At 41.0% G+C, this 26,874-nt stretch overlaps 3 protein-coding genes and 1 long non-coding RNA gene across 4 annotated transcripts; 2 read left to right on the forward strand and 2 right to left on the reverse strand.

The window, feature by feature from the left end:
• Positions 1 to 13,467: 13,467 nt before the first annotated feature.
• LOC142948235 (epithelial membrane protein 1) lies at positions 13,468 to 17,012 on the forward strand. The gene is made up of 4 exons (XM_076090120.1): positions 13,468 to 13,818; positions 14,247 to 14,346; positions 14,575 to 14,715; positions 15,244 to 17,012. Exons 1-4 carry the CDS (start codon positions 13,744 to 13,746, stop codon positions 15,402 to 15,404), a joined length of 477 nt encoding a protein of 158 aa, XP_075946235.1. The 5' UTR covers positions 13,468 to 13,743; the 3' UTR covers positions 15,405 to 17,012.
• f8a (coagulation factor VIII associated) lies at positions 16,535 to 21,190 on the reverse strand. Its single transcript, XM_076090117.1, has 12 exons — positions 21,066 to 21,190; positions 20,566 to 20,612; positions 20,226 to 20,298; positions 19,439 to 19,598; positions 19,164 to 19,232; positions 18,921 to 19,041; positions 18,716 to 18,808; positions 18,451 to 18,515; positions 18,005 to 18,086; positions 17,839 to 17,885; positions 17,430 to 17,485; positions 16,535 to 17,314 (listed from the first exon to the last, which is right to left on the reverse strand). Exons 1-12 carry the CDS (start codon positions 21,122 to 21,124, stop codon positions 17,233 to 17,235), a joined length of 954 nt encoding a protein of 317 aa, XP_075946232.1. The 5' UTR covers positions 21,125 to 21,190; the 3' UTR covers positions 16,535 to 17,232.
• LOC142948236 (uncharacterized) lies at positions 20,527 to 25,222 on the forward strand. The gene is made up of 2 exons (XR_012953472.1): positions 20,527 to 20,631; positions 24,954 to 25,222. It is a non-coding gene; the product is annotated as an uncharacterized LOC142948236 (long non-coding RNA).
• Positions 21,294 to 24,769, reverse strand: nfam1 (NFAT activating protein with ITAM motif 1). Its single transcript, XM_076090118.1, has 6 exons — positions 24,436 to 24,769; positions 23,749 to 24,015; positions 22,836 to 22,975; positions 22,223 to 22,351; positions 21,971 to 22,075; positions 21,294 to 21,873 (listed from the first exon to the last, which is right to left on the reverse strand). The coding sequence occupies exons 1-6, from the start codon at positions 24,527 to 24,529 to the stop codon at positions 21,811 to 21,813; spliced, it is 798 nt and encodes a 265-aa protein (XP_075946233.1). The 5' UTR covers positions 24,530 to 24,769; the 3' UTR covers positions 21,294 to 21,810.
• Positions 25,223 to 26,874: the final 1,652 nt, after the last annotated feature.

Below are 26,874 nucleotides of genomic sequence, written 5' to 3' on the forward strand. Positions count from 1 at the left end.
GAACCATGCTAAAATTCAACTCAAGCAGAGCTGATGGCAACCATATGCATCTGGAACATACATCGACACACCTTTAAAAACAATTCCAGAGAAAGGACCAGAGGGGAACTCCAGGGTCATTTGATGGGAGGAGCAGAAGACTTTATGCTTTGGAACAACATCAGGGCCGACCTTGTCCTTGGTGGTGCTGGGTGAGGTGGGAGACACTGGTGGGGTAACTGGTACAGGAGTTTGAGTAGTTTGATACGGGCACCGCAGGTCCAGACTTCTATACTGCGCCACGGAAAGGTCCCAAAACCTCAGAAGTAAGGAAACGGTCGTGGGAGTCTAAAGAGAAAGCAAAATCAATAAAGTCAGCATGGACCACCACGCATGGTTTACAGTTACTGTAGTCAAAAATAGAGTTAAACAAAAAAACAAACAAAAAAAAACATTTTTATCAGTTGGGTTGCACAGAACATAAAAACAGAGTACAGATGCATGCAGAGCAAAGGCTGCGTACAGTCCATATGGGATTAATCGTAATTATGAGCTGCTGAAAAACTGCTCGCCTGTTCTATATACACACGCTAGACTGGTGTCATAAATCGCTGCAGTGACAACCCAAGTGGTACAAACCACCAGCGTCAGCAATCCAAGATAATTTTGTTCTTTGTGGTGGCATTATATTGGACTGCATTGAGGCATTTAAAGACACACTATTTTTGTACTTGGATCAAACTACATAAACTTCAGTAGTCAGACCTTCATCAAAAGGCCGTCACATTGTTAATAAAGTGAGTATAATTGGCCGATAGTGTGTAGGATTTCCTCCCAAGTCAGCAGTTTTGATCACACACCTGTCACTAATGCCGTGTTCACACTACGAGTGACTAAAGCTACAAAACGACCAAGCGTGGCAAGCGCTCGTTGACGTAGTTCTGTTGCTAAACAGCAAATGGCTATCAGTATTTTCTTTTGGACGGAATGGATCAGGTTGACTCTTCGCTGTATCATTGGAGCACTGAAAAAAAGACCAGCTCAACTTTGATTTGCAGCGTGTCACACAACGTGTCGGCTGTCAATTAGTAGTTTCATGATACAGACTTCCATTGAAAATGACATGCAGAATGTTGCTGTGTCGCTCATAGTGTGAAGGCAGCATGAGACTTTATGGTAGACAAGAACTTCCTTGAAACTGTGTTCTTCTCATTTGCCAACGTTTACTTAGCTGTATACCGGATTTAAAAAGGCTCACACAACGCCATTTCATTGAGACTGCAAATTTAAAGATTTACGAGTTTTCATTCTGTAATAAAATAACTAAACTCCAAAGAAACAATCTTGCTGGGACGTGAATAAAGTAAAGCAATTATATAAAGACGACACATTAGTAGGCAGTGACGAGGCATTACGGAAGAGCTCACCAGTAACTGGCTGTGGCAGGCGGGCAGAGGAGAGTGAAGGATTACCCCATAGCCCTCAGCCGTCTGCAGCATGAACCCACACTGTGGAGACACACCGGCGACGAACAGCCATGTCTTCATTTGGTCTGTTAGAAACAAGGATTGTTAGTTCTTTGATTTCTGAAACAGTTATTATACTTACATTTTTGAAGTAAAAGCTGATCTAGTTACACTGGTCTCTGAGCAAGCTACCAAATTGTGGATACCTGTGTCGGTGCTTATCTGACAACATATTGCATTAAGATAAATACACTTTCACTCCAAGTTTGGATAAAATAAATACATTAGATCACTGTTCTTACTGTGTCCGTCTCTGTGAGACATAGCGGCGATTGGAGCTAAATGCTAACATCGGCATGCTAACATGTTTACAGTGACAATGCCAACATGCAGAAGGCAAGCAGGTTTAATGTTTACCATATTAACCATAATAGTTTAGTATGCTAGCAAGCTAACATTTGTTAATGATCATAAAACACAAAGAACACCTGAGGCTGAATGATTATCTAATGTCCTGATGGTAGCGCTAGAAGAGAAGTCAGGGAATCAACAAAGTCAGAAGGATAAATCATCTACAAACCATGAATGCCTGTACAAAATTTTGGGCCAAATCTATCAAGTAGATGTACAGATAGTTCACTTGAAAAAACTGCTGGTGAGGCTAAAAAAGGCTGCCAGGTAAACATTAAAACCATTAGGATTCATCCTCTAGGGACCATGACCGTCTATATATTATTTCATCAGATTCCACCAAATAGTTAAAATATTTCAGCCTGGAACAAAGGGGAGGACCAACAGGCAGACTAACATTGCCTTTGCTATAGCCAATGCGGCTAGCAGGGCTTAAAGATATTTACATGGGGCCTTAAGACAGACATATGGCTCCCTTTGAGAATGTAAAAAGCTACACTTCTTACCAACACAAAGAGCTTTCATCTTTTCACAAACACTGACCTCTGACCTGGATGGTGTCTGGGTGAGCAAAAGGCAGGAAGACAACCATTCTCCCAATCAGACACTGTAGTTGGGGGATATGCTGAGTGGGTCCAGCTGTGGTAGATGGTGTAGAACTTGTGCTGGGAGGAGTTGTAGCAGTGATGGTTGGTGGTTGATTCTCTGGATACTGGGGCAAAGGCTGGTAAGGTGGATGGCAGATTGGCGGGGAGAGAGGATGGTAATAGGGATGAGGGTAGTAGCAATTGGGTGTTTGGGCGGGAAACTGGCCAAATGGATAGCTGGGACTGTCGGTTTGTGTGGTAGTGGTTGGAAGAGGGGAAGGTGGCGCGAAAGTAGGATGTGAAGCGGAAGCAGGCTGCACTTCAAGGCCCGGATAGGAAAAATGTCTATAATGATAGTAAGAGCTGGAAGAGGCAGGGGGATGAAATGCACCATGGACTGGGTACTGTGGACCAACAGGTTGTTTTGGTGGAGAGGGAAGAGGCGGTGGCGGGCTGGGAGTGAAAGAAGCAGGTGCTTGGGTCACTGGTGCTGCAGGATAATAAGGCATCTGAAGATAATACTGAAGGTAATTGGGACTTGCTGGAGGAACAGTAGTAGTAGATGTTTTAGCTGCAGAGGTTGGAGCTGGTGTTGCTGCAGGGTAGTAGAACGGCACATAGGGGTAATACCAACCAGGTGCATATTCAGAAGAGCCAACAGGTAATTTGGAAAATGGTTGGGAAGAGCTTTCCTGCACCGGGTTAATGGTTGGTGAGGATGTAGCTTGTGCCATTGCAAGTACGTCAGGTTGTGGGCCAGGAGGAAAGACCTGGGACAGCGGAGGGTACTGGAATCCAGGATAGGGGTAGCGGGGGATGTTAGGAATCTGAGCAATCGGCTCCTGGGTTGGAGGAGGAGGAGGAGGAGGAGAGGGGAACTGAGGATTGACTGGACAGGAGAGGATGTATTTCTGATCATTTACCACGAGATGGAGATGAGGATCATTCTGGGAAAAAAGCATCACATAAATATATAATTGGTACAAGCCGGCCACAATATTCCATTCATGTTAACATTACTAAAAAGGAATTTTTAACTTGTTATGAAACACAATTTCATACTGATGCCTCTATATGACCAACATAAGCAGATGAGACAATCAAGAAGATAGGTATTACGAATATTCAAATATTTGTCTTGTATGATTCTCCACAAAATCAGACAAAATTATTTATGGCACGCAGACCAGAAGAGCCTATGTTTACATTTCCACAGGCAAAGTTTTGCAGGAAGTAGTATGTTAGCAAGTTAAATGTAATAGAGAAAACAAGTGGACCCACTAGCCAGATCAATACGCCATCTTCACGATGCAAGGTGGTGGCGCTGAAAGAAAGCATTTGTCCAAAGGGGGGGGGGCGCTAAAATCCTCAAAAAAGTTCCACGTAGTTGCTTTAAATAACTTACTCCACTAGTGATACAAGGAGCACCGTCGGGGATGAAGAAGGTAAGCTTTCCAGGATATGAGGGGAAACGGGCCGAGCAGTCTTCTGACACGAACGGACCCAAACGGCCAGTCTCTGTAAAGCAGATTACACGTCAGACTCATTCCGTCGATAACGGGTCAGATTCAGTGATGCAGATACCACTGAAGTATTGATTATTGAACATTTTGATAATCTTACAGGCCGAATGAGAATATAGAGATATAGATAGATAGATATCCAATCCTAATTATAGGACAACAAAATAAATGAAATGGATCAGTATATCTCCATTATTTCCTGGGAGTGGAGAGGACTTTTATACAGCATGTTCACCTTTGTGTTGGAAAAAAACATTTCACCAGTCCAGAATTTCCTAGGAGGTGATCTTGAAAGATCTTATAATCTTGTATAATTACAGGGAAATATTTTAGTTAAATGTTCTTGTAAGGAAATTCTACCCAAATAATGTAATTTAACCACTAACTGAATAATAAAATACAAGTGTCAAACATGCATGTTATATAGTCTTTGAATAGGTTTTATCAAAATTGAAAATTTGTGTAAATTCTGATAATCCCCTGGAAATAAACAACAAATTATTTGATTCTATAGCTACTGTGTCTAAAGACTCTGCAATGAGCCTGACAAAAAAAAATTATAAATTGATAACTGTAGAATGCAAACTATAAGAATTGCATAGATTTAAATCTAGACTTTAATTATTCATATATAATGTACTATGGGCAAATTAATCTAAAGATTTGCTTTGTAATGCATGTGAATTATATTATACTAAGCTATATAGTACCATGCACAAAGTGAGTTGTTCTCAAAAACAAATAATCAATTCGTCAAATCACTCGGCGTTATTCCCCCAATAAAAACAAAATACCTATGACCCCCAGTATCTGTATATCCTGCTCATTTATCTGCACCGCCATGCCGTAGGAGGAGCACACGACTGAGAGGGCAGAGTTGGAGACGGGGGGGGCAGGAGTGGACGTCTGCACTGGACAAGAGAGCTTCAGTGGGCTGCCCCACCACAACATGGGCAACACGTAACTGCCATTCTGACGGAGAGAAAGAAAAACAAAAGAGGGTGGGGGCTATGAACACAGGACAAGGGAGTAACTGGGATATGTGATATGTGCTGGTGCTGCTGGTGGTACCTCCTGTATAATGTAACATGCATCATAAGGCACCATCATCTCAAGGTCACTCCATGACGTCCTCACTGAGTAACGGCAGTACGGAGGTAACTGGAACGGGGAGATGGGAGAGGCTTCCTCTGTGGAGAGACAATGTTGAACTCATTTTAGTGCCGAAACAGTCACGCGATTAATCCATTAGTCAGCATTTATCAAGCTCAAATATCCGCAGGTTCCAGCGTCTTAAAAGTGATGATTTGCCGATTCTTTGTTTATGGTTAGAACTGTGGGCTGCACAAAACTAGCAATTTTAGGACTCTGGGAAATTGTGATGGCAACATCTAATTATTTGACATTTTACAGCATAAATTAATTATCAATTAATTGAAAATAGCAGATTAATATAAAATTAAAATAGGAGTTACTGTCAGCATAAACACAATAGTACAGCATGATTTTCACCACAAGTTCATCATGTACATTTAAATGACCTGTATAGAAACATTTTGCAGCTGCTGTAAATATTTTCACCAGCATCAAACAGGGGGCAAAACCGGTTGGCAATTATTTGTATATACTACGTAGCATCATACGTCTCACCTCGGTCCACCAACAGGTGTCTCAATTCTTTCCCAGAGGCAGTGAAGGTCATGACACTATCTTTGCACTGCACCTCAGGGCTCATAGCCAGCCACTCAGAGACATGGGAACTGGAGTCAGATGAAGGGCCCAAAACTTTCCCCTGGACTCCATGAAAACCTAAAAGGATACAAATCAGCATGTAAACAAAGATGAGATCAGGTCCATGCCAAAGCACTCCTGCACAGCTGTGAAAGAAGTATGCAAATCATTATTAATCAGTAAAAAGTAGCAATACCATAGTATAAAAATACACACAGACATCGTATTAAGTACAATGTTGTAGTTGGTCAACGTGGAGAAAATTGTAATACTTTAAGTTAAATCTATAACAATGGACCATATTTTATAAACTAGTGGTGTTTTGTATGTAAAATCTTATTTTGAAAAAGTAATTAAATCTCTTAAATATATGTAGTGAGGTAAAAAGTACAATATGTCTCTGAAATGTGAGTAGATGTATAAAGTCGCATAAAATGGAGGAAAAACATATAAAAGTAAAAATGCTATGTTACAGTTACGCTGACTCAAATTACATCACCTGAGGTCACATTTTCACGCAGCTTTCTCTGGAGCCACGACAGGCTAAACATATAATACTTATACCCCCGGTATACGTTGATTTGTTGAATCTGTGGTGAGGCTTTTACCTGTAAAGTCTGCTTGATATCCATCTCCAGAGTCGGAAGGCGAGGACCTCGGTTCCGTTCTGATATTACCAACAGTCCAAGACCAGCTGTCACTAAGTGTCGGTACGCTGTAATACGAGATTGTCTCTGCGGGGAACACGGCAGATTCAGGCCGAAGCTCCGTGCGACCCGCCTGGGAGGATTTGCGCGGACTCGGGCCCTGATTGATCCGTTCACTCCGGTACCGGCCTCCCTGCTGGGCGTCGTTGTCTTGTTCAATCTCTTCCCACCTGGTCGCGGTTGACTTTTGAACTTTGTACGCAGTTGAACCGTCCCCACGCTGTCCTAAACTTACCGAATGACTTACTCGAAACATGTCCAAATAAACGGTTACAACTAATAAAAACGAAGTTAATATATCTCTTCTCTGTTTGTACGACATCCCCGGATTGTCTAGGCTTTTTCCGCTCTCACGCGCGCACACGCCTCAGTTGAATTTGAGGGCGATTAATTAGGCGTCATTAACAATGGACCAATGAGAAGGCTGCACAGACGGTACGGCGGAATCTGCTGAGTAAGACATATTGATAACTTGGCCCAAACGCTTGAGTACACTTTTTGGTTATCATAGTGACACTATATTCAATACCCATTACCACTCATTGCAGTATGAGCATGTTAACTTAATTGGAGTCATCAAAGTCATCCGATTGTCTGTACTGATGAGTTTTACTGCAAAAACCTTTAAAAAAACGACTTATTTAGAGCATGACAGTAATTTAGGTTCCTAAAATCTCACACATGGTCACAGAAAGTGATACAAATGTATTAGTTATTTTCCCCAATGATCCAAATTGAATATGAAAAACAAGATGAAAGTATTAGACATGTCTAATTTAAAGTACTATTGTTTTTTTTTGTTTTTTGAAAGAGCATGATTTGCCCCAGTTGCATTAAGTTAGTTGAATAAAAACAAACTTCTGTATGTCAGTAAATCAGTACATGTAGACCATACCATGCTCTTTGTGTACTGCTGGTGGTCTCGTGACCACATTGTATCACATAATCTGATTACCAAGAACCCCAAAAAACAAACACACCAGCGATGTCTACTTTAAAACAAATATAAGAAAAGAGATACACGAACACTTAGATCTATGCAGTGAACGCTTTATTTGACTGCATAGATCTAAGTGTGCGTGTATCTCTTTCATCAGTTTGGACTTTTTGATACCTGCAGCACCTTAGCTAAGATTAAGCCGGGCAGAGCGGTGGTCATCCTGCATTATTTAATAACCGTGTGAAATACTAAAGATGTCCTCTTTCATTCACAGACAAGAAGACTCCTGATCCTCGACACCTTGTGGGGTGAGTGGTTTTGTGCATAAGGGGTGGCTGCTTGAATTCAAAGTTTATTTTTAGAACAGTTTTTCCAAACCTTTTTAGTGTCTACTTAAGACCGCTCATCACCAGTCACAGATGTTTACCAGTTGTGACCATTTCAACTAAAGAGTGACTCCTTTTTTTGGGTTCCTGATGAAATAAGATTAGTTACACAAAAAAAGATTAGAGGAAAATAAGTATATCCATTTGTGTCGGAATTTGTTTTTTGTGAAGATGTGTGCTGCGTAACGACCTCAGCACATTGTTGCTGCATGTGGCCTCTGCTGGACAAATAGTACATGCTAGTAGCTCTGTGAAGCGGTTCTTTGTGCAAAAATGCTATCATTAGCATGCTAACTTTTCTGCAATGGCAACGCTAACGTGCTGATGCGAAGAACAGAGCAGGTGTAATGTTTACCAACAAAGTTATCAGGATGAATCGTGGAAAAAAAGTAAATGTCTGTATAAAATGTCATGGCAATCCATCAATCAGGTAGCTGTTGGTAATTTAGTCTGGACAAAAGTGGTGCTGGGCCATATATGGGCAAAGTCTTTGATCCTGATATAGGTCATTTCATATCTCAATAAAAATATGTATCACAATATAACATGTTTTCTGGTAATTCATTAAGTTAATAGTCAATATGAAATAACCACATGTTTTGTATACTCTTGAGTGAATGACATACTTGACAAATACCGAGTATTTTCTCATTTAATTAAGAACAAAGTGCAAAATAATCAGATTTTCTGAGTATGTTCTCCTTATACAAATTCATATAAAATATAAATTTAGCCAACGTAATTGTGTATCACGATATCTCGACATATGATTTCATCACGATATGATTCCATTGAAAGATGATAAGTCATGATATTGACTTTTCGTCCAGCCCTAGACCAAAGTGGTGGACCAACCGTCAGACCTACATAGCCATCCCTGGAGCCAGTCAAAGTTAGACGTGAGATTATTGTCAGCATTTATTCCTGAAAGATCCCATCATTTCAGCAGCAGCTACTTCTCTATAATGTCTTTCCCCACTGCACAATGCACGATAGATTGTAGGCTACTTCCAAGAGGCCCACATGTTGTTACGGGAATAGAAAACTCCAGTGACTCAGATCAGGCGAAACCAGCGCTGCTGAGCACCCACTCACCGTTCACTGTGAGGATATGAAGAACCATCAGGGGTCAGATATAACGGTCTGCCTTCTGTTCAGCGTTACTACGAGGAGAAAGTACTTCCCCGTGTCTGTTCCTACGCCCCGTGACAATGATACGGCCCTCGATGTGATTTTCATCCCAGCGATTACGTTAATAGAAACGGAGACCTACTCTAATGGCTCTGTCAGCGCCCAGTTAGCGTTGCACAAAGTTATGTAACACAGAACTTGTGGGAAATGTGCTCGCTCTAAAAGAGATATTAGGTTTCAATAGGTCTGATCCGCAGATGCTCGACTTCAACAAAACCTCGCCCCAGTTTAGGCCTCCGGTGTATTACAGCACCATTACATTCAAGTCACAAAGAAAAGCATCCAATTTTCTGGGAAATGACTACACGGCAATCTTTGAAACAACATATACTTCTGTCCTGAAGGTATTTCCAGATTTCTCAAAAAAAAACTAAAGTTGTCCTCTTGTTGCCCAATGGTGGAAAGTAGTGGATTTATTCAAGTACAGTACTTGAGGTACATGTACCTGACTTGTTATTTACTTGAGTATTTCCATTCTATGTTATTTGTACAGCACATGAATCCATAATAAAAGTCATCATTAGTCGCAGCCCTATAAAGTAGTTCAAACTGGTTCCACCTTGAGCAGCTGCAACAGTAAAATGCTTCTTACACATTGATGCATCTCTGTTAACAATCTAATAATGTCATAATATAATATATCCTTCACAAGGGACGTTTTGCATTACAGGCATTAAGTACTTTTACATTGATACTTTAAGTACATTTTGCTGTTTATACTTAGAAACTTTTAACAACATTTGATTGCAGGACTTTTACTTGTAGTGGAGTATTCTTTCCGTGTAGTATGACTACTTTTACTTAACAAAAGGATCTGAATTCTTCCACCATTGCTGTTACCAAATAAAAAAAAAAATAGTTGCCAGAACTACACATAAAAATCAGTGGCGGGCCGTGTATTTTATACCTGGGCCTTCAGGGCTGTCCTACTACAGTTGAACCACCTCCGAATAACCTCATTATGACGCCAGCATGACGGGATGCTTCGTCATTAACGGGCAATGCATATAGTCAAAATCAATGTAATTACCACAATGACAAGAAGAAACTCACAAGAACCAGTCACATATATTTATATGACAACAAAGCAGGTAGAAAAACACAAATAACACGATTCAACAGGCCTCTGCACATTCCAGCAAAACACGCATTCCACCGCACACTAAAGAGCACCATTCAAATATTATTCACATCAGAGGGAACAATAGTAACCATATCATAAAAACGACACGATAGAAAATCTAACACAGTAGTAACGCTACTGCAGATGTAAAAACAAAAGCACTTCACTTATCAAAGCTGCTGTTCACTTAAAGACAAAGTCCATCCTCCTTTCTTTGTTAACAAAGAGTTTAATCAGACGGTTGTTCAGTACATCGGTGCGGTGCAGTTCCAGCAAGAGGTCCTCCTCGATTCATGGATGCCAGTGATGACAGTCGAGCCTCCCCAGTTCTATTTCTTGAATACGTTTCAATGTGTTTGAGGGCTCGACAGAGGCAGCAGATATTGGGATTGTCACCGCCAAATATGCCAAAACGCAAAAAATGTAATGTCACGTAAAAACGTCTTACATATCTTTAAACTTTACTTTTCACAACAGTCACGCTAGCCCACTGACCAATCAAGCCGCACGTTAATGCTGACGTACTTGTAGGCCAGCTAGAAGGCTCTGGCACGTCAAATAATTCTGAAGGCCTCTGGGCAGATTGTTTTACTTAGAGGCAGCATAGGGGCGAAATCTGATTGGATAAAAGCTCTACTTAAAACAAGCAGCAATGGAAGCAGCGCAACTGGGGAAGACAGTAGCTACGCCTTGAGATAATAAGCTACTGGGAAACATATTAAGAATACATGTATTTATGAAAATAATAAAATAGCTATAACTTTGTGATTGTGTCTAGACCAGCAGAGAAGGCCTTGCTGGCCCTGACAGCCCACCACTGATACAGATATATTACCAGTTGTTTCGTTCCAAAATTACATATTTTCATACAAAAAAATGTGTTCATATTTTGAAAAAAAAAGAGAAGAGACATTATGTTCTGGCTGCCTGGGTTAGATAATACAGTAGAAACTTAAAACTTAAAAAAAGTTCAGGCGAGTCTTTGGGGATTCTGGGAATCCATTCAGAGCAGCAGTTGGTGTTGTTAAAAAACCTTTTTGCCATTGCCTCGAGTCTCTACAGATTGTTTGATCCATTGATGATGCTTAACAAACGACTGTAGCAGAGGGGAGCCTTCAGTGTGGCTCCATGCCAAACCACTGAGAATATGCATGCCACTTCCTGTTTTACTTCCAGCATAGTATCTGTACATACTGTACTCTCGCTCTGCTTTTCTGCAGCGAGCCGTGTAAACCTTGATTCCTGACTCCGTGTTTTTTCTACCGGCCACAGATGACCCGAGTGGGGAAGCGTCAGTGTGATTCCTAGTCTCCTGATATGTTTCCAGGTCACTGAGTGAATCGGTGCCGTCGACAAATGAAGGAGTGGTCGGTGAAAAGAGCAAAAGGAAGCAATTATGGTATCTATCTTCATCCCACCTCCGGGAGGACAAAGCCACCATTGTAGCATTGGGATCGGGACTTCCTCAGTCCATGTGGTCTTCACTGAGGGACTGCACGACCTGAGGGGAGATAAGACAGAGGCAGACATGAGCCGAGGCCTGTTAGGAGACATAAATGCTCTTTTACTTTCTTTTTTTTTTGACATACTTTGTAGAAATAAGAAGACCCATATCTGCTCAAGCATTCTCTCATCTGAGACCGGTGATAAAAGGCTTTACCAGATATGCACTGTCTGCCAAGTAATCCCCGAATAACATATCATTTACAGCCAATAATAACACCTGACAGCGTCTATTTAATATACGACAGTTTGCAGTTAAAATGAGACCGTTTATCTGAAGAGTGTAGAATGTTAATTTACTTCGTCCTGTTTCTGGTGGCAACTGTTGCTAACGTGAGTGAATTTTCCTTTTTTACTCCGACCCTTTTGTGTTTTCAGTGTACAGAGGAAAAACCCAAAAAATGTTTTATAGTCAAATGCAGTTTACAAATGCAGGAAAAGGTTAAAAGCTAAGTGTATTTTATGAATGACATTTCAATGGAAGGTCAGGCCACTGCATGTGTGATTGAACCACTTGAGAATATCCAGGATTTAAATGTCAATACATATACTGTATATATATATATAATATATATATAATATATATATATTATATATATATATGTATTTTTATATTTTGCCACAAAGTGTCGCATAATTGGATTACTAAGTGCTCATGTGAGGAAAAATCATGTTCCTGCACATGCTTCTTGTCGTCTTGCTGCTGTTAACAAACTCAACACGTGTTTAATGTGATAAGAGCAGAATCAATGCAGCCACACTGAATAATCTATTGAAGGCTTTTTTTTAATTGATTTTTTTATTTCAATCTCGGCAATCGAAACTGCAATCTACATGAGCCAGTGTTTCATTTCACTTTTCACTTGCTTCAAACACGTTGGTGTCAATGAAGGTGTCCTTGCTCGCCTCTCAATGTCCCATCTTTGGAGAAGTCATTTTATGTGTTAAATGAACCGGCAAAGAGCGTGGAGGCACAAGCAAAAGACACGATTATGTGCTTACAAAATTATATTTCGTATTCATAGGGGGGGGGGGGGGGGGGGATACAGTAGAGCTGTAGCTGTACAAAGATGGGAAATGTCACTAAAATAAATCATCAAGCTGTGGGGATCTGAGGAACACAAAAGTCTGAATGATTTTTAAATGAGTGATCCTCTTTACGCGCAGTTTGGAGCTGAAGGGACAACCGTCTGGACATTTCATTGAAAGGGGGAGAGAAAAAAAGAAACTTCATGGGTGGGGCTTGGTGAGAGGAAAGAGAGGGAATGGAGAGGGAAAACAGGGTGATGTGTGTGCTGTGAATTCAAAGCTGGGTGGGTCTACGCTGTTTCACATTCCCAAAATCGCCGTGCGTCAAAGCACTTTCAGGTAACTTTTAATCCACGTTGTTTACACTTTGTGAAGTTGTGTTTTACGCACCGCGCGCCGTGAAAACGCTCTCGCGCATCATTTGTGAAAGTATTTGTTATTTTTTGTTGCGTAGAGTGCAGAAAAGTTAAACTACAGATTTTCCAACCAGCGCTTTGAAGAATTGTGCGGATGAGCGCAAAACGTTTTTTTTTAAAGACCACGCAGCGCTAACCTCTGAGGACGATCATTGAGTTGAACAGACAACAGTGTTTATATGCGTGTAGATAAGTTAGAGGTGTGTTTATTATTGTTTTCTGTCGTCGTGTTCTCGCGCTCTTTTCAAAGTTGTTGACTCTAGCACAGGCCCTGTGTGTGTGTGTGTGCGTAACGGAGCGCAGCCCGTTTGAGGAATGCCCTAACACCGTCTAAACAAGAGCGCCTTTCTTGTCGACGGAAACGGACTAAAGCCGAGAAAAAATAACGAGTCGTTAAGCAAACAGATAAGTGTTTCTGGGGCCTGCTAACGTAAATAAACCTTTTTTTAAAGATGAGAAACCGGTTGTGTGAGGTGTGTGTGTGTGTGTGTGTGTGTGTGTGAGAGATAGCAGATGTGCGTGATTCAAAAATGTGTCCGTCTGCGAGACTTCTGGGGCGAGTTTGGGCTCGCATGCAACGGCTCTCCTCTCTGTCAGTGTTTCTTTTTTCTTTTCTTTCTGTTTCGAGTGTCCCGTAATAATTTGGGACAGCTGTGTGAATTGACTTTCCCTCGTGCCTACACACTGGATAATAAATAACGGCGTGCGTCCTTTTTTCCCACTTGTTATTAACAGTTTACAAAAGGCCACGATGTTGATGCTGGCTGGAATCGTTGTTCTGCACATCACCACCATCATCCTGCTCCTGGTGGCCGTCATTGATAACGTGAGTGGATTATTGTTCTCTCTCTCTTGTTTTCTCATTTAACTCCCCCCCCCAGTGCTGAAAGGAAGAACAAAAGGGTTTTAAATGAGGTAATAAATGCCGTCCAAAAGGCACTTGCAAGATCCTTCATACTCCTCAAGCAATATGTATTTCTGTATGGAAATACCCAGGCGTTAAATGCCAAAATATATGCTTTTTCTGTATTTTGCCACCCACAGTGTTAGACTTTCACCAGCTCTTATGGAATATTTAACGGTCCCATATTGTAAAAAGTGAGATTTTTGTCTTTTTAAAATGATAAAGCAGGTCTAAGTGCTAGAAAACAAACTTAGTAAGAGCTCACATAAGGGGGCACTAAAGTTGAAGCATTTAAACGAACCCTGATATTCTAGATACGTGTTTATTCCCATCTTCCCGTATGTCTTCAGGCCTGGTGGATCACTGATACAGTGTCAACTGACTTGTGGGGCAGATGGGAGTTGACGAACAGCGCCTGGCATTACACCAACCTGAAAAACTACCCTGAGGGTGAAGTTCACATGTTGACGCGATCCGACTTGACATTCAATGTGTTGAGATGCTGATTAGGGGATTGTAACACAATGTGCTCAGAGGTTATCAGTGATTATTGTATGGATGCTAATAATAATAGAGCAGTTATAATGCATGACATTTAAACAGTGCTATTGCCTTGTTCCTGTGTTGATGTGGGCCTTTCACTGACTGTGTGTCTGTTTTGTCGTCCTGCTGCTACAGAATATCTCCAGACAGTGCAGGCCACCACAGTGCTGGCCTGTATTTTCGCCATTCTGGCCTTGTTTGTGTTTGTGGCTCAGCTGTTCACCCTGCCCAAGGGCCAGAGGTTCACCTTCACCGGCATTTTACAGCTAGTCGCCTGTAAGTAACCCGGAGGCAAACGTCAAGAAGTATCGATTTATTTTTCTTGCTTCCTGTAGCGGAGATTTGTACTTTTCCATGGAGGATGTGCTGCTAAACGCTTGACTTCAGAGTTGTTCTAGACATCTGTGTAGCTGTAAATCATTTCATTTGATAGGACCGAGCATAAAACGGCTTTAAAATGTATTCACTTCCTCTCAGAGGAAGTGAGGAAGAGCAGAGCTAAATATCTCATGAAGTTGAGATGTTTTTTTTATTACGGGTGCAGTTTTGTGTTCCAAGTAGAAGTCCTGCATTCAGAACGTTAACTTAAGTAAAAGTAAGTAACATTTTAACATGTATTGTCGTGACTTTATCTAATTGGTAAATTAGCAAGGTGAAACAGTCATCTTTAGTTGTGATTTCAGTGGAACCGTCTGCTACACCGTCCTTGTTCATGAGCCTCATCTCGCAATATGAAAAAGGATGACTTCTTAATTGCCTCGTCTGCGTCCATGTGACAACTTTTCCCGCTTTTCTCTCCGGCAGGCCTGTGTATAATGATAGCGGCCTCAGTCTACACGGCCGAGTTCCACGCCAATGAGACGAAGGGAGGGTACGGACACTCCTATGTCCTGGCCTGGATCTCTTTTGTCCTCGCCTTCATCTTAGCCATCACCTACCTCATCCTAAGGAAGAAGAGCGAGTGAGAGGATAAAGGGGCCGAGGACCGAGGTCAGGCCTGGGATCATGATCCCGGTTTGAGTTTGGGAAATTAAAAGAATGGGATTTGCTTCATAAATTGGAGGGGGGGGGGGGGGACAAAACATTAAGATTGATGATCTACATCTGCAGCTAGGAAAACGGGGGAGGATAATGTCCAATTGCTTAAAAGAGCCATTTGTTTATATTTTGAATATTATAAATTGAAATGGAGCTCATGCTTATATTACATGAAGGGCTGAACTTGACAATTTTACTTCATAGATTTCTATTTGATTAAAGGGAGAGGAGGGCAGTGTGGGCTAAAACATGATGGTTGTGATGAGGAGGGTGCAACCTTTTAAAAGTGCTTATTTCATAGCAGTGTATCCATAAAATAATGAATGAATCAATGGTCTTTTAAAATGTAGTTACATATACAATTGGAGAATAGTCCATAGCCATTAGTACTGTAAAGGAGTAGTTTGAAATATACAAGCTTTCTTGCAGAGAGGGTTGATGCCAGTATTATATCTGTGTGTTAAGTATAAAGCTACTGCCAGCAGAGGGATAGCTTAGCATAAAAACTGGAAACTGCTAGCTAAAAAGCAAATTGTAAAAATGACAAATTGTGGTTTCTGGGGGCGATGAGCTGCAGTGTTTGTTGGCCACGCGTCGACCGAAACAAACGAGAAGAAAGTTGAGCTTTAGAAGTGCTGGTTAGCGGAGTTTTGACAGCCACGCTAGCTGTTTACCAGTCATTGTGCTAAGCTAAGCTAACCTACTGCCGCAGATAGCTTCATGTTTACCAAACAGAAATGAGAGTGGTATAATCCTTCTCATCCAACTCTGCAAGAAGGAAAGAGAAATACTTCCACAACATGTCCAACTACTCCTTTAAGAATCGAACTAAGTTGACCATGTGGGAGGAGAAAAGCCCTTAAGAGATTTAGTAGTTGAAAATACTCTGAGATGAAAGTGCTTATCATCCTGTATAATCACGTGGTGAGGCTGACAGTTACTACTGCAGGTTTCCAGAGTGGAAGAATATACTGCATCTGTGAAGGTACAGCATGTTGGCAAAGCTACAACAGTCCTGTTGTAGTACTTGAACAATCAGGAAAGACCAGCCTCAATATACAGCACAAGTAGTTTTAATCATGTATCCTCGTTTTACAACTGAAGTATAGTGTATCCTTTTTTTAATCTATGTACATTGTAACCATTATATTTTTGTAACATTTTTTACGGAGTGTTGTTTGATTTTGTGTGTGTAGTTGGCTGCTATCATAAGAAAAGTGCATGCAATGTGTACAGCTGAACTTTAAGTGAACCAGGATGGAGGTCAATGTTTAATTTCACCATAATTCAAAACTATGCAATAGGTTTTGTTTGTAATTACATTGGAATTCAAGCCATATCATTTAATAATAAAACAAATCATACCAAAAGCCTTCGTGTTTCATCGATTAAACTGCTGTAACTGCAACAAACGTCACTGTTGCACAATAAATATGTATTCATTGGTCCAGTTCTGTGGCCTTCACTTGAGAACACACAAGATTTCATTGAAATTAATTGATATTTTAATTAAAAACTCTACAACAACAAAAAAAGAAGCAACACAGTACTACAAAATCCCATCGGCTTTTCACGGATTTTGAAATCTGTGGGACTTCGCTTTCTGAGGGGAAAGTTCGGTGTTTCTCTCAGTGCAAGTTACAACATCGAGGTTTTGAAAACAACACTTCTTCGGGCCTTACAACAGACCCAGTCAGAAACAGGAATGTTCCATTATATTAAGTATCGTTCCCAGAGGAAGGGTAGTAAAGCGGACTAAATGCCTTGTCCAGACGGTGTGATGCGCTCCTGAACCACCAGGTGGAGAAGATGATTCTGCTCTGCAGTCAGAAACGGCCTGAGGGGAGAGAAGAAACGACACATAATCAATACGGAAAACGCAGACCGAGAAGCAATAGAAATGCTGCTCGATCCCCATCACGTGATGGAAATTAACATTTTTGAGTGCTCACCAAAGCTCGGTCTGAAGAGATTTGAGGGACTCTGTGTCTTTCTCCTGACACGCCATCTGCAAAACAGATTGGCTGTTAAACGCTGCACGAAATAAACCAGAACTGCAGAGTCACATGACCTTGACAAGTTCTCAGCATCTTGTCAGTGATTATGCATATTTATAATGCGGATACAGTCTGTTCATCCCAAAACAAGTAGCTTTAATCTTTTGATTTAAGTCAATAAACATCAATCAAGAACTTTGAATACTGGTGGCCTGGTATTAAAAGACTACACGCACTAACACCACTGCTAATGGAACAAAAATAATCATTCCATTGGCAAGGGAAGACAGACTCCATTATTTTTCCTGTATGAAGGATCAGGAAATCCTGTGAACTGTACAAGTATGTGGATGATAAAACTCACCACTACTGACTGCAGGAGCAGGAAAACATTCTCGGGCAAGAAGGTCACTGAAGGAGAGGACAAGACCCATGATTACACCAAATATGTGATTCACAGTGAAAAGACAAGCGCATATAATTCATGTGTTTTTTGCTTGAATAATAGATGGATATTGAGGTGCTTTTACCTTGGCTGTGAGGGTCAAAAGACTCCCATGCGTATCTCTCCAGGGTCTGGGCATGTTCTGGTAACAACTTCTGAGGTGGGGGCTGCTCGGGAAAACAAGCAACGTCGGACCAATTAATGTGCTGCTGCACCAGGAAGTCATGTACAGATGTGGGATGCATCAGTACTGGGATACAATATCAATACTTGGCATCAGTGATGCAATGTTTTGTGTTGCGTCGTTGTTGATGTGGAAGTGTTTTTTTATGTAACTGGTCTGCACAGTGTTCATGTTGCTGTGTATCAGTGGTAACAGTACTTTAAACATAGCTTTGAAGTGAACAGAACTGTTTGATACATTCTTCAAAAAATGATTGTCCCTTATTGAGGCCATATTCTCCACTTCCCTGTGATAAAGATAGTTTTCTGGCAATGTCTTGTATTTCTATGTGAAATCAACATGCTTACCTCAAGTAACATCAGCAGCAGAACTCTGGAGATTTCACATTTTGCCACAATGTCCAAAAATGCCCCTTTTCCAGGAAAATGAAGAAATAAAATCAAATAAAATGCAACAACGATATTACATCAGAAAGTGAGACACTGCCTCTGAGCACTGATCCTGGTGTATTTTTCTTGAGTTTGTTTAAACATCCAGCTTTTGATCTCAGCATTGAAAATGCATACGATTATTTTAAGCAGGTGGAGCTTGTAGATAAATGCAAAGCCTCACCAACAGGGGTGTTGATGCCCGGTAGCTGCAGTCCTCTCTCCTGGCACATCAGCTGCATCTCTGTGAACACCGACAGAGCACCGTCGTAGTCGCCTGCAAAAACCACAAGAGAAGTGTAAACTCTAGATAATTGAGTCAAATAACATGTGCACGTAAAACACTCATCAGCTACGTATCCGATGTAAACAGACAGCACCGAACTCACGGGTGAGAATTTTACACGTGGCTATTTCTCCCATCGACAGCAGAGCTTCAATCGGCGTCTGTGTTTGCAGCTCTGCAGCCCTCTGGAAGTGAACGATGGCCTCTCCTGGTCTGTTCATCTCCTATTGAGACCAGAGGAGGAGTTGAGATTAACTTGTCATTCGAATAGCAGTACACCAAGTCAAAATCAAAAGCAAAGATCAAGTTCATTTATCTTTCAGGACGGCTTGGAGCCGAGTTTTACCTTGAGAGCATTGCCAAGTTCTAGACACAGGCTGGCTGCCATCACAGGCTGGTTCATCTCAATGTGCACCTGTAAGCCATTTGCACATCAGCATTATCTTACGGCCTCTTTAGAAATGTGGAAACAATACAGGAATGTACTCCATGATCTACTCTGAAACCCTTAATAAACTACTAAATTCACATAAAATGTACTACAACTTTCATTTCCCAGATATTTTCAGAGAAAAACTGTTGCTTCAAGCACTTGAAATAAAACTAGGAGTCATCATGTACCTTGATGGCAAAACTGTAGCAGTTGAGAGCAGCTTGAAGGTGCTCATCAAAGCCCGGGGCTTGCAGCGCCCTGTTCTCCTTCTCAGATGAGAGAAAGAGGCGGGCAGCATCGGTCAACGCCAGAGCCTCTCCGGGAGCGTTGAAAAGAGTCTGCTCACACCTGCAGTCAGGATATTCAGGGTGTGCGACACACAATCCAATAGGTCAACAGTAAACATGTGATCGCCATTAGACCAATCAGCGTTTATTGGGCTGAAAACAGAGTAGCAAGAGTTTCAAATGTTTGTAACAAACACGATAACGCTGTGCCCGACATGCTAGTGGGGAACTGACAAATTACTAAATGAATGCACAGACATTTTAGTAAATGTTTGGTGGTTCCGGTCGAGCCCTTGAGTGGGATCGACGTGTCACAAATTACATTTACATGCTTTTTAAAGAAACAGCAGTTACTTGAGGGATCTTCAGTGATTTGAAGGTTGGACTTTAAGTACAGTACATGGCTGAAACTATGTGAACACCTGTAAAACTACAACCATATGTGGGTCTTGAACATCTCATCTAAAGTTGCTACAACAGCCTCCGCACTTCTGGGAAAGCTTTCCGCAGAATTGGGAGCAACGCAAGTACACAAACGCATGTGGACAAAGGTGGCTGAATGCTTTTGGCCACAGAATGTCTCCTGTATTGTGACTCTGAGATGATTCCAGGTCAATCTGGTGCAAAAGGTATGAGAATACATATACAAGTGTACTTAAGTGATACAAGAACATAGGTGTTGACTCACCGAGCCATGGCCAGGTTACAGAAGGCAGCATACTGAAGGCAGTCCTGCTGCTTCAGCTCCTTAGCTAACTGACCTAAAAACACAAAGTGAAAACAGTAAAATATATATTCTTATTGGCCCAATCCCAATCTCCAAACTCACGGACCTAGCACAGTGCTGTCCAATTCGTATTTGCCTCATTTTAAGCCCTTACGGTCTCTCACACTCACACCATTTACCAGGTGACAACAGTAAGTTTCTGAGGGTTCAGGGTTTAAGGCCGCAGGGCGGACGTTGGGATTGGGCCTTTGTAAGTGTAAAGGTAGCGGTAGGTTGTGCAGTGACTGACAGAGACACTTACCAAACTGCTCACTCGCCTCCGCTACATTGGGCTTCCGGAGAAAACGTCTGCCACAAGGAAACACAAGTATTTAACATTTCTAAAACATCACAATTAGACATTTAGCAAGCCAGCAAATACGCTTCAGGTAACTGTTTACGTGCTAAACAGAAGAATGAATGTGTGCTTCGCTAGTTTAGCCACTATAGCTAACGTTAGCCACACCGGTAACGCTAGCTGTCAAGTAACTACACATCAGTTACTACTTTTAATTAACCTCAAATCAACAATTTCAATCTATTAACATGATATTTCCTTAGAAACTACATTACAAGCACTTAAAGGTAACGGTAAACAGCGTCATGTGATGCTGACAGTCATGACAGGGACATGCTAACTATTAGCTTAACTTAGCTTATAAGCGCTAGCTGTGTATATTTGTAGCATTATTGTCAAGAGATGTTACGCTAACGCTGATATTCAGTCCTCTTTCTATTTGGAGTACTGTAATTCAACCTTACTTTTTTAGTTTATTTGAAACAGCACGGTATCTCGCCAGAAAATCGCCCTCTGCAGCCATGATCAATGTAGAAAAGCACAACAAACCAAACCAGGAAGTCCAACTGACAAGAGCGTTGTCATTGGCTCGTAGAATCGATGCCTTGCAATGTCATTGGTCAGGATGGTTCTTATCACAGACGGAAATGCCCAAATAAGGAGATATGCTACAAAACAAACATAATTCAGACTGAGACTGGTGGCAGATTTATTTATTTCAATTTCTGTAGTAAAACTCTGAGATACTTTACTTATACTATTTTATCTTTTACTATATAGAGGGAAACATTGTGATTTTCATTTTATTGTACATTTTACTCCACTACATTGGTTTGACAGCTCATTATTAACAATGCAGGATTATTATGCGGTGTATTTTTACAGTAAAATAGTTACTAGTTACTAGTTATTATCAGCCTAGCTACACCTCAACCAAACAGAATGTTAATATATCCTTAGTAATAAAATAATACATTGCACAATTTGCCTGCATAATGGAGTATTATTTGCTGATAATACTTTTGTGTTTTTACTTGACAAATTTACATGTAACAGAGTATTTTTTAAATTGTGTTTTTTTGTTACTTTCACTTTAAAGAATCTAAATACTTTCTGATAACATGTGACAATAACTCAGCAAAGCAAACTGAGATCATCTCAGCCACTAATATAAATATCTCAATCTGTTGGAACAAGTTTATCTCTGATTCAAAAATTCTCATAGACAGACTCAAATACGCCTTCATGCTGGTCTTGTGTGGTCTCTGCCACCTGTGGAGGAAGCAGAAGACAGGTCACCAACTGCATGTTGAATTACTTTCCGCTGATAACAGAGAAACATGACGAAGCACCTGAAGTCCACACTGACCGTTTCTTTGGGTTCCTTAGGTTTAGCTTGGCTTCGGTCTGGCTCTCTGCTGACAGCTGAGTGGTCCAGCACATCATAAATGGACGTGGGCCGAGTCTGTAGACTCTGTGAGAATTTCCCATATCAGTTTACAAGAAATATAAAGATAAACATGTGAATGCAGGGAAGACGATGGACAAAAATGACGTGGCAGCGTTGAATTCAAGTGAAATATTTGTCTATCTTTACACTGATGAGCAGAAAGATGCTTACGGCATAGAAAGACGTAGACGGAGCTGTTATCACATCCACGTTGTCTTCCTCCATCTCTTCTTCTTTCCTTTCTTCTATGTTCTGCTTTTGTTTTCTGCCACGGTTGCCACATTCAGTGAGGCAGTCTGTCTAAACGATGGCAATTTAATGCATTAAAAGAAACATTAATAATGACAAAAACTGGATAATAACGCACAAACTAGGCTAAAAGTCATTTTGATCTTCTTGTGATATAGCAGGATTCCAGCCCAGTTTTCCAGTGTGTCTATATATTTAATTCTTTATTAATGAATTGGTGAATCCTTTGAGTTTAGGAGGTGACTTAGTTACTGGTACACCACCGTTTCAATGACCTTACTCACAAAGGGAAGGTTTGATTTGGGTTTGTGGTTGCTAGTCACAGATGTATCTTGGCTGCTCTATATTAAGAAGAAGTTTCAGGACAACCACCAAATAGCTAATTTTGTGTTGATTGACTAAATATAAATTGTACATTAAAAACACTCAACCTCATCTAGAGCTTCAGAAACTCATCTGTCATAACAAAGCAATATTGTGACATTACAACATGCTGTTTCTTAATGTCTGAGGTCCTGAGCAGGACACATCTTACCCCATGTCCTCTGAAGACATACACTGAGCCGACCACACTGAAAACCAGCAGCACACCGGTGAAGATGGCGACTGCGATGAGTTCTGTGTCGAGGTCCCTGTCCCCTGGAAAAACATCCTCCGAGGGGTCCCACCTTAAATCTGAAGGGACAATAAAGAAATATATATATATTTCTGGCACAAAATTCTGTAAATTTTTTATGAGATTTTTCTTCTTGGTGGGCTCTTACTATTCTCCAAATTAAACCATCAGTTGGTTGAACTATTGAAATCCCATGTCCACTCAAACTTTACACCATAGACTGCATAGAAGAGGTGGAAGTAGTCACCGTGACGTCACCCATTGGTTTGTGGACTGACTACTTGAAGCCGTTCGGCGTTTTGGCCGACGCCATCTTGTTTATTTGCAAACAGAAGTGACACCAGAGGGTGGAGCTAAGTACAAACGCTGAATCAGACATTTTTAGGTGACTAAAATGTTACAGTTCATTTTCATGAACTGAAAACTCACTGTGAAAGGGTTAAAGTTGTAAGACGACAACACTGACAACTCCCAGACTAGACAACGCCTTGGTAACGACCTGTCAATCACAAGGTAGCCCCGCCCTAAAGCATACCCTGGTTAATGGTCTATTTGACTCTAAATGGACCATCATTTACTAAATGAACATCATGATGTATTGAAGAAGACTTGAAACTAGAGATTGAGATCATTAACTAAATACAAGTTTCAGCCACTTCAGCATCGGCTTCCTGTCCCACCACTACCTCACTTTTTCTTTGCTGGTTTCCCAAGAAATTACCACACTATGTGTTCATGGATATCATTCAATCAATCGTTGCCAACAAAACTCAAACAACTGTTCACTTCAACCTCAATTTTTTCATTCACATTCTCTCCTTTTCATACTCACTTCTCACTCGAAGGTACCAGTACACTTTGGCTGTTTTATATTGGCAACTGTATTCTCCTGAACTGGTCACGTTTTTCAATATCAGATCAAATTTCAGTTCTTTCAAATCAAAGTTCTCGTTGATGGTACGTGTAAAGATCTGTTTCTCGAGCGGATCGGAGCACGTCAGGTTGTCCCTGCTTTGGTTTGCTGGCATCATCAGCACACAGGTCAGGTTGAGCTCTTCGCCTGCAAAGGCCACAAAGACTGTGTTTTTCAGGCGGAGTTCTGTGAGGGGACATAGAGGTTCATATTAGAGCTGAAATGATTTGTCGATTACTCGAGAAGTCCATCAGTTGTTAAGCAAAAACGTTCTCTAGAGTTTGTCAAATGTGTGAATTTGCTGTTTTTCTCCCTTTCACATCATTATTATAAAGAATTTTTGCCTGGTTTTGGTCGGACAAAAGAAGCAATTGGAACACTTTCCTTTTGTTACATTTATAGATAAGGTAGAATATATGATTCCTAAAAAAAAAGTACATTGGTAATGAAAATAATCGTTGATGTGATGCTAAAGAAACACATATCTAAACTTCCTTGACGGCAAACAATCGGAGAGTTACATTAGTGATCCACAAAGTTGTTTCTACCAAGTTTCAACCTTTACTCCATAAGTACATTGTCAAAAATATAGTTTTGATGGCTTACTTGGTGATTCCAGTCCTGAGCACACAGCTAGGAAGAAAAAGACAAACATCCAGGTCCACATGAAAGAAAGATGCCAAACTTGACGAGCCTCCATGTTGTGATCCTTGGGGTTTTTCTGTTAGTCTACCTCGTTGAGGTTGTATCTATTCAGTGTTTCAGTTTGTCTTGGTACATACAATGCAGTGCTGGGCTTCCTGTTTCTGGCAAAACCACTTCCTCAAAATGTTCTGTTTATTTTGAGACTTTTGGGAGCACTAATGAAGCTCGAGCGTAAGTCAGGAAGACTATACTCTCGCATGCCTAAACCCGTCGTTTATTTCCCATACATCTGCCGATCACTCCTCACGCATACACACTTATTATTTCATTGCTGTTATTGTTTTGGGCTGTTGATCATGTTTATTAGCTGTCTAGATCAGCTGGTCTCTTCTATCCAATAGCACAATGACACAATTACATCGTCGGCCTATCATCTTGCTGCTGTCTCTTTTTAAATATGACTGTCTCTCTACCTTCAGTACGTTCTTGCTGCTGTTACGCAACCCTCCACCTCACCACCTCCGCCCAATCTTCGCAGATCCATCAGCTTCATCAACTCATCATTCTATCAGCCTCATCAGCCACCATCACCACCAGTATCTTGACTCCACAGGGGGATTTATGTTGCTGCTGCTCAGGGCAGACGCCCCTCGATTACAAATCTCCCTGTAGAGTCCTAGCGCCACAGACTCTGAAGACTTTATCATCACATATCATTTGTTCACAATAAACAATTATCTTTTCTTTATCTGACTTGTCTCTCCTGATTGAAATGAAAAGAACATTCAAAACTGACATTTAACATTAAAGCCTGAAAGCATTGCACACCACCAGGACACATCCACATAGAAATAAAATGGTACAAACGTTGGCCCCTAACTTGCTTTGTATTGTGTTAAGAGGGATTTTTTTCTGGTTGCATTATTTCTCTTACGTCAGCCTCTGGTTGCGAAGGGAAGTGCAATGTTGGCTTTCCTCCACAGCGGGACAGTGTTGGAGAAACAAAAGTGTGAGCCATGAACGCACACCTCGTCATGTGGTTTTTAAAAGACAGGGGAAGCAATGGACTCGAGCAGCGAGAGAGAAAGAATGTGGTTTGTGTGTGTGTGTGTGTGTGTGTGTGTGTGTGTGTGTGTGTGTGTGTGTGTGTGTGTATGAGAGGCTGGAATCCAGCTGAAAGGTGGCAAACTGCCAGTTGGTAATGTGAACCAGCTGTGGCTGATGGTTGTGACTTCTTCACAGCAGTAACTCAGCGTGCAGATGCTGAGGTGCGGCGGTTGTTATTATCATTTTAACCCTCGGTTGTTTGTCTGTTTTTCTTTACCCCTCCTTCACCCCTCCTGTCTTCTCTCTCCTGTCTTCTCTCTCCTGTCTTCTCTCTCCTGTCTTCTCTCTCCTCTCTCCTCTCTCCTGTCTTCTCTCTCCTGTCTTCTCTCTCCTCTCTCCTCTCTCCACACTTCACTCTTTCACCATTTTCTCTCTTGGCTGCATTAGTGGCCAACTCTGACCTCACCTCAGCCACAGCATGAAAAACAGACGCAGTGAGCTGGAATAACATCTGGATGCCAGTCAATGAAGAATAATTCATTCCATTTCATATCCCCTCTCCTTATCTCCCCTCTATCCTAAAGTGTAAAGAGTAAAGTGTACAAATCCTTAAAAACATTGATCCATTAGCACCTCGGATTGCAAGAAGCAACAACATAAAAGAACATATTGGATCTTTAAATTGATCTTTTTAACCATGAATCTGGTGTAGAAAACATGTTATGTGTTTGAAAACATTGTGGATTAAATGTCTAATATCCCCTGAAGTGTCCAGTGGTGGAAAAGAATGTACTGTACTACAATTATGAGAAACTTCACTTTACTGGAGTTTTTCCATTTACTGCCACTTTCTACTTCACATTTTCTGAAGGAAATGTTGTACCTTTTACTTCACTACATTTCTTTTACAGCGATGGTTTCTTGTTGCTTTTCAGAAAAAGAATACTTTATATACATGCATTGATATAGATGAAACTATACCCGAAAGCATATGAAGTCATTAAAAGTAGCGTCACCTCGACCTGCTACAAGGGCTACAACTAACAATTACACAATTAGTCTGCTGATTATTATGCTGATTAATCAAACTGAATTTGGCTCATTTACAATGTTGTAAGACAAGATATTAGTCATTTTTGCTTGACTTTCATCAAAATAGTAAATGTCCGTCGCTCAACCAATGGATGGCAGCTTTTGCATTTAAGTTCAGCTTACTCGTAATGCATCAATAGAAATGATCCAACAACATAATAATACAATACAACACTGACTGATTACTTGTACTTCTGGCTCTGTGAATACACTGTGTTGTCAGTACTTCTGTACTTTCACTAACGTTTTGAATCCAGGACC

Source organism: Anarhichas minor, unplaced genomic scaffold (assembly GCF_050575085.1).
Source record: "Anarhichas minor isolate MPS153535 unplaced genomic scaffold, ASM5057508v1 ptg000012l, whole genome shotgun sequence".
Taxonomy (NCBI): domain Eukaryota; kingdom Metazoa; phylum Chordata; class Actinopteri; order Perciformes; family Anarhichadidae; genus Anarhichas; species Anarhichas minor.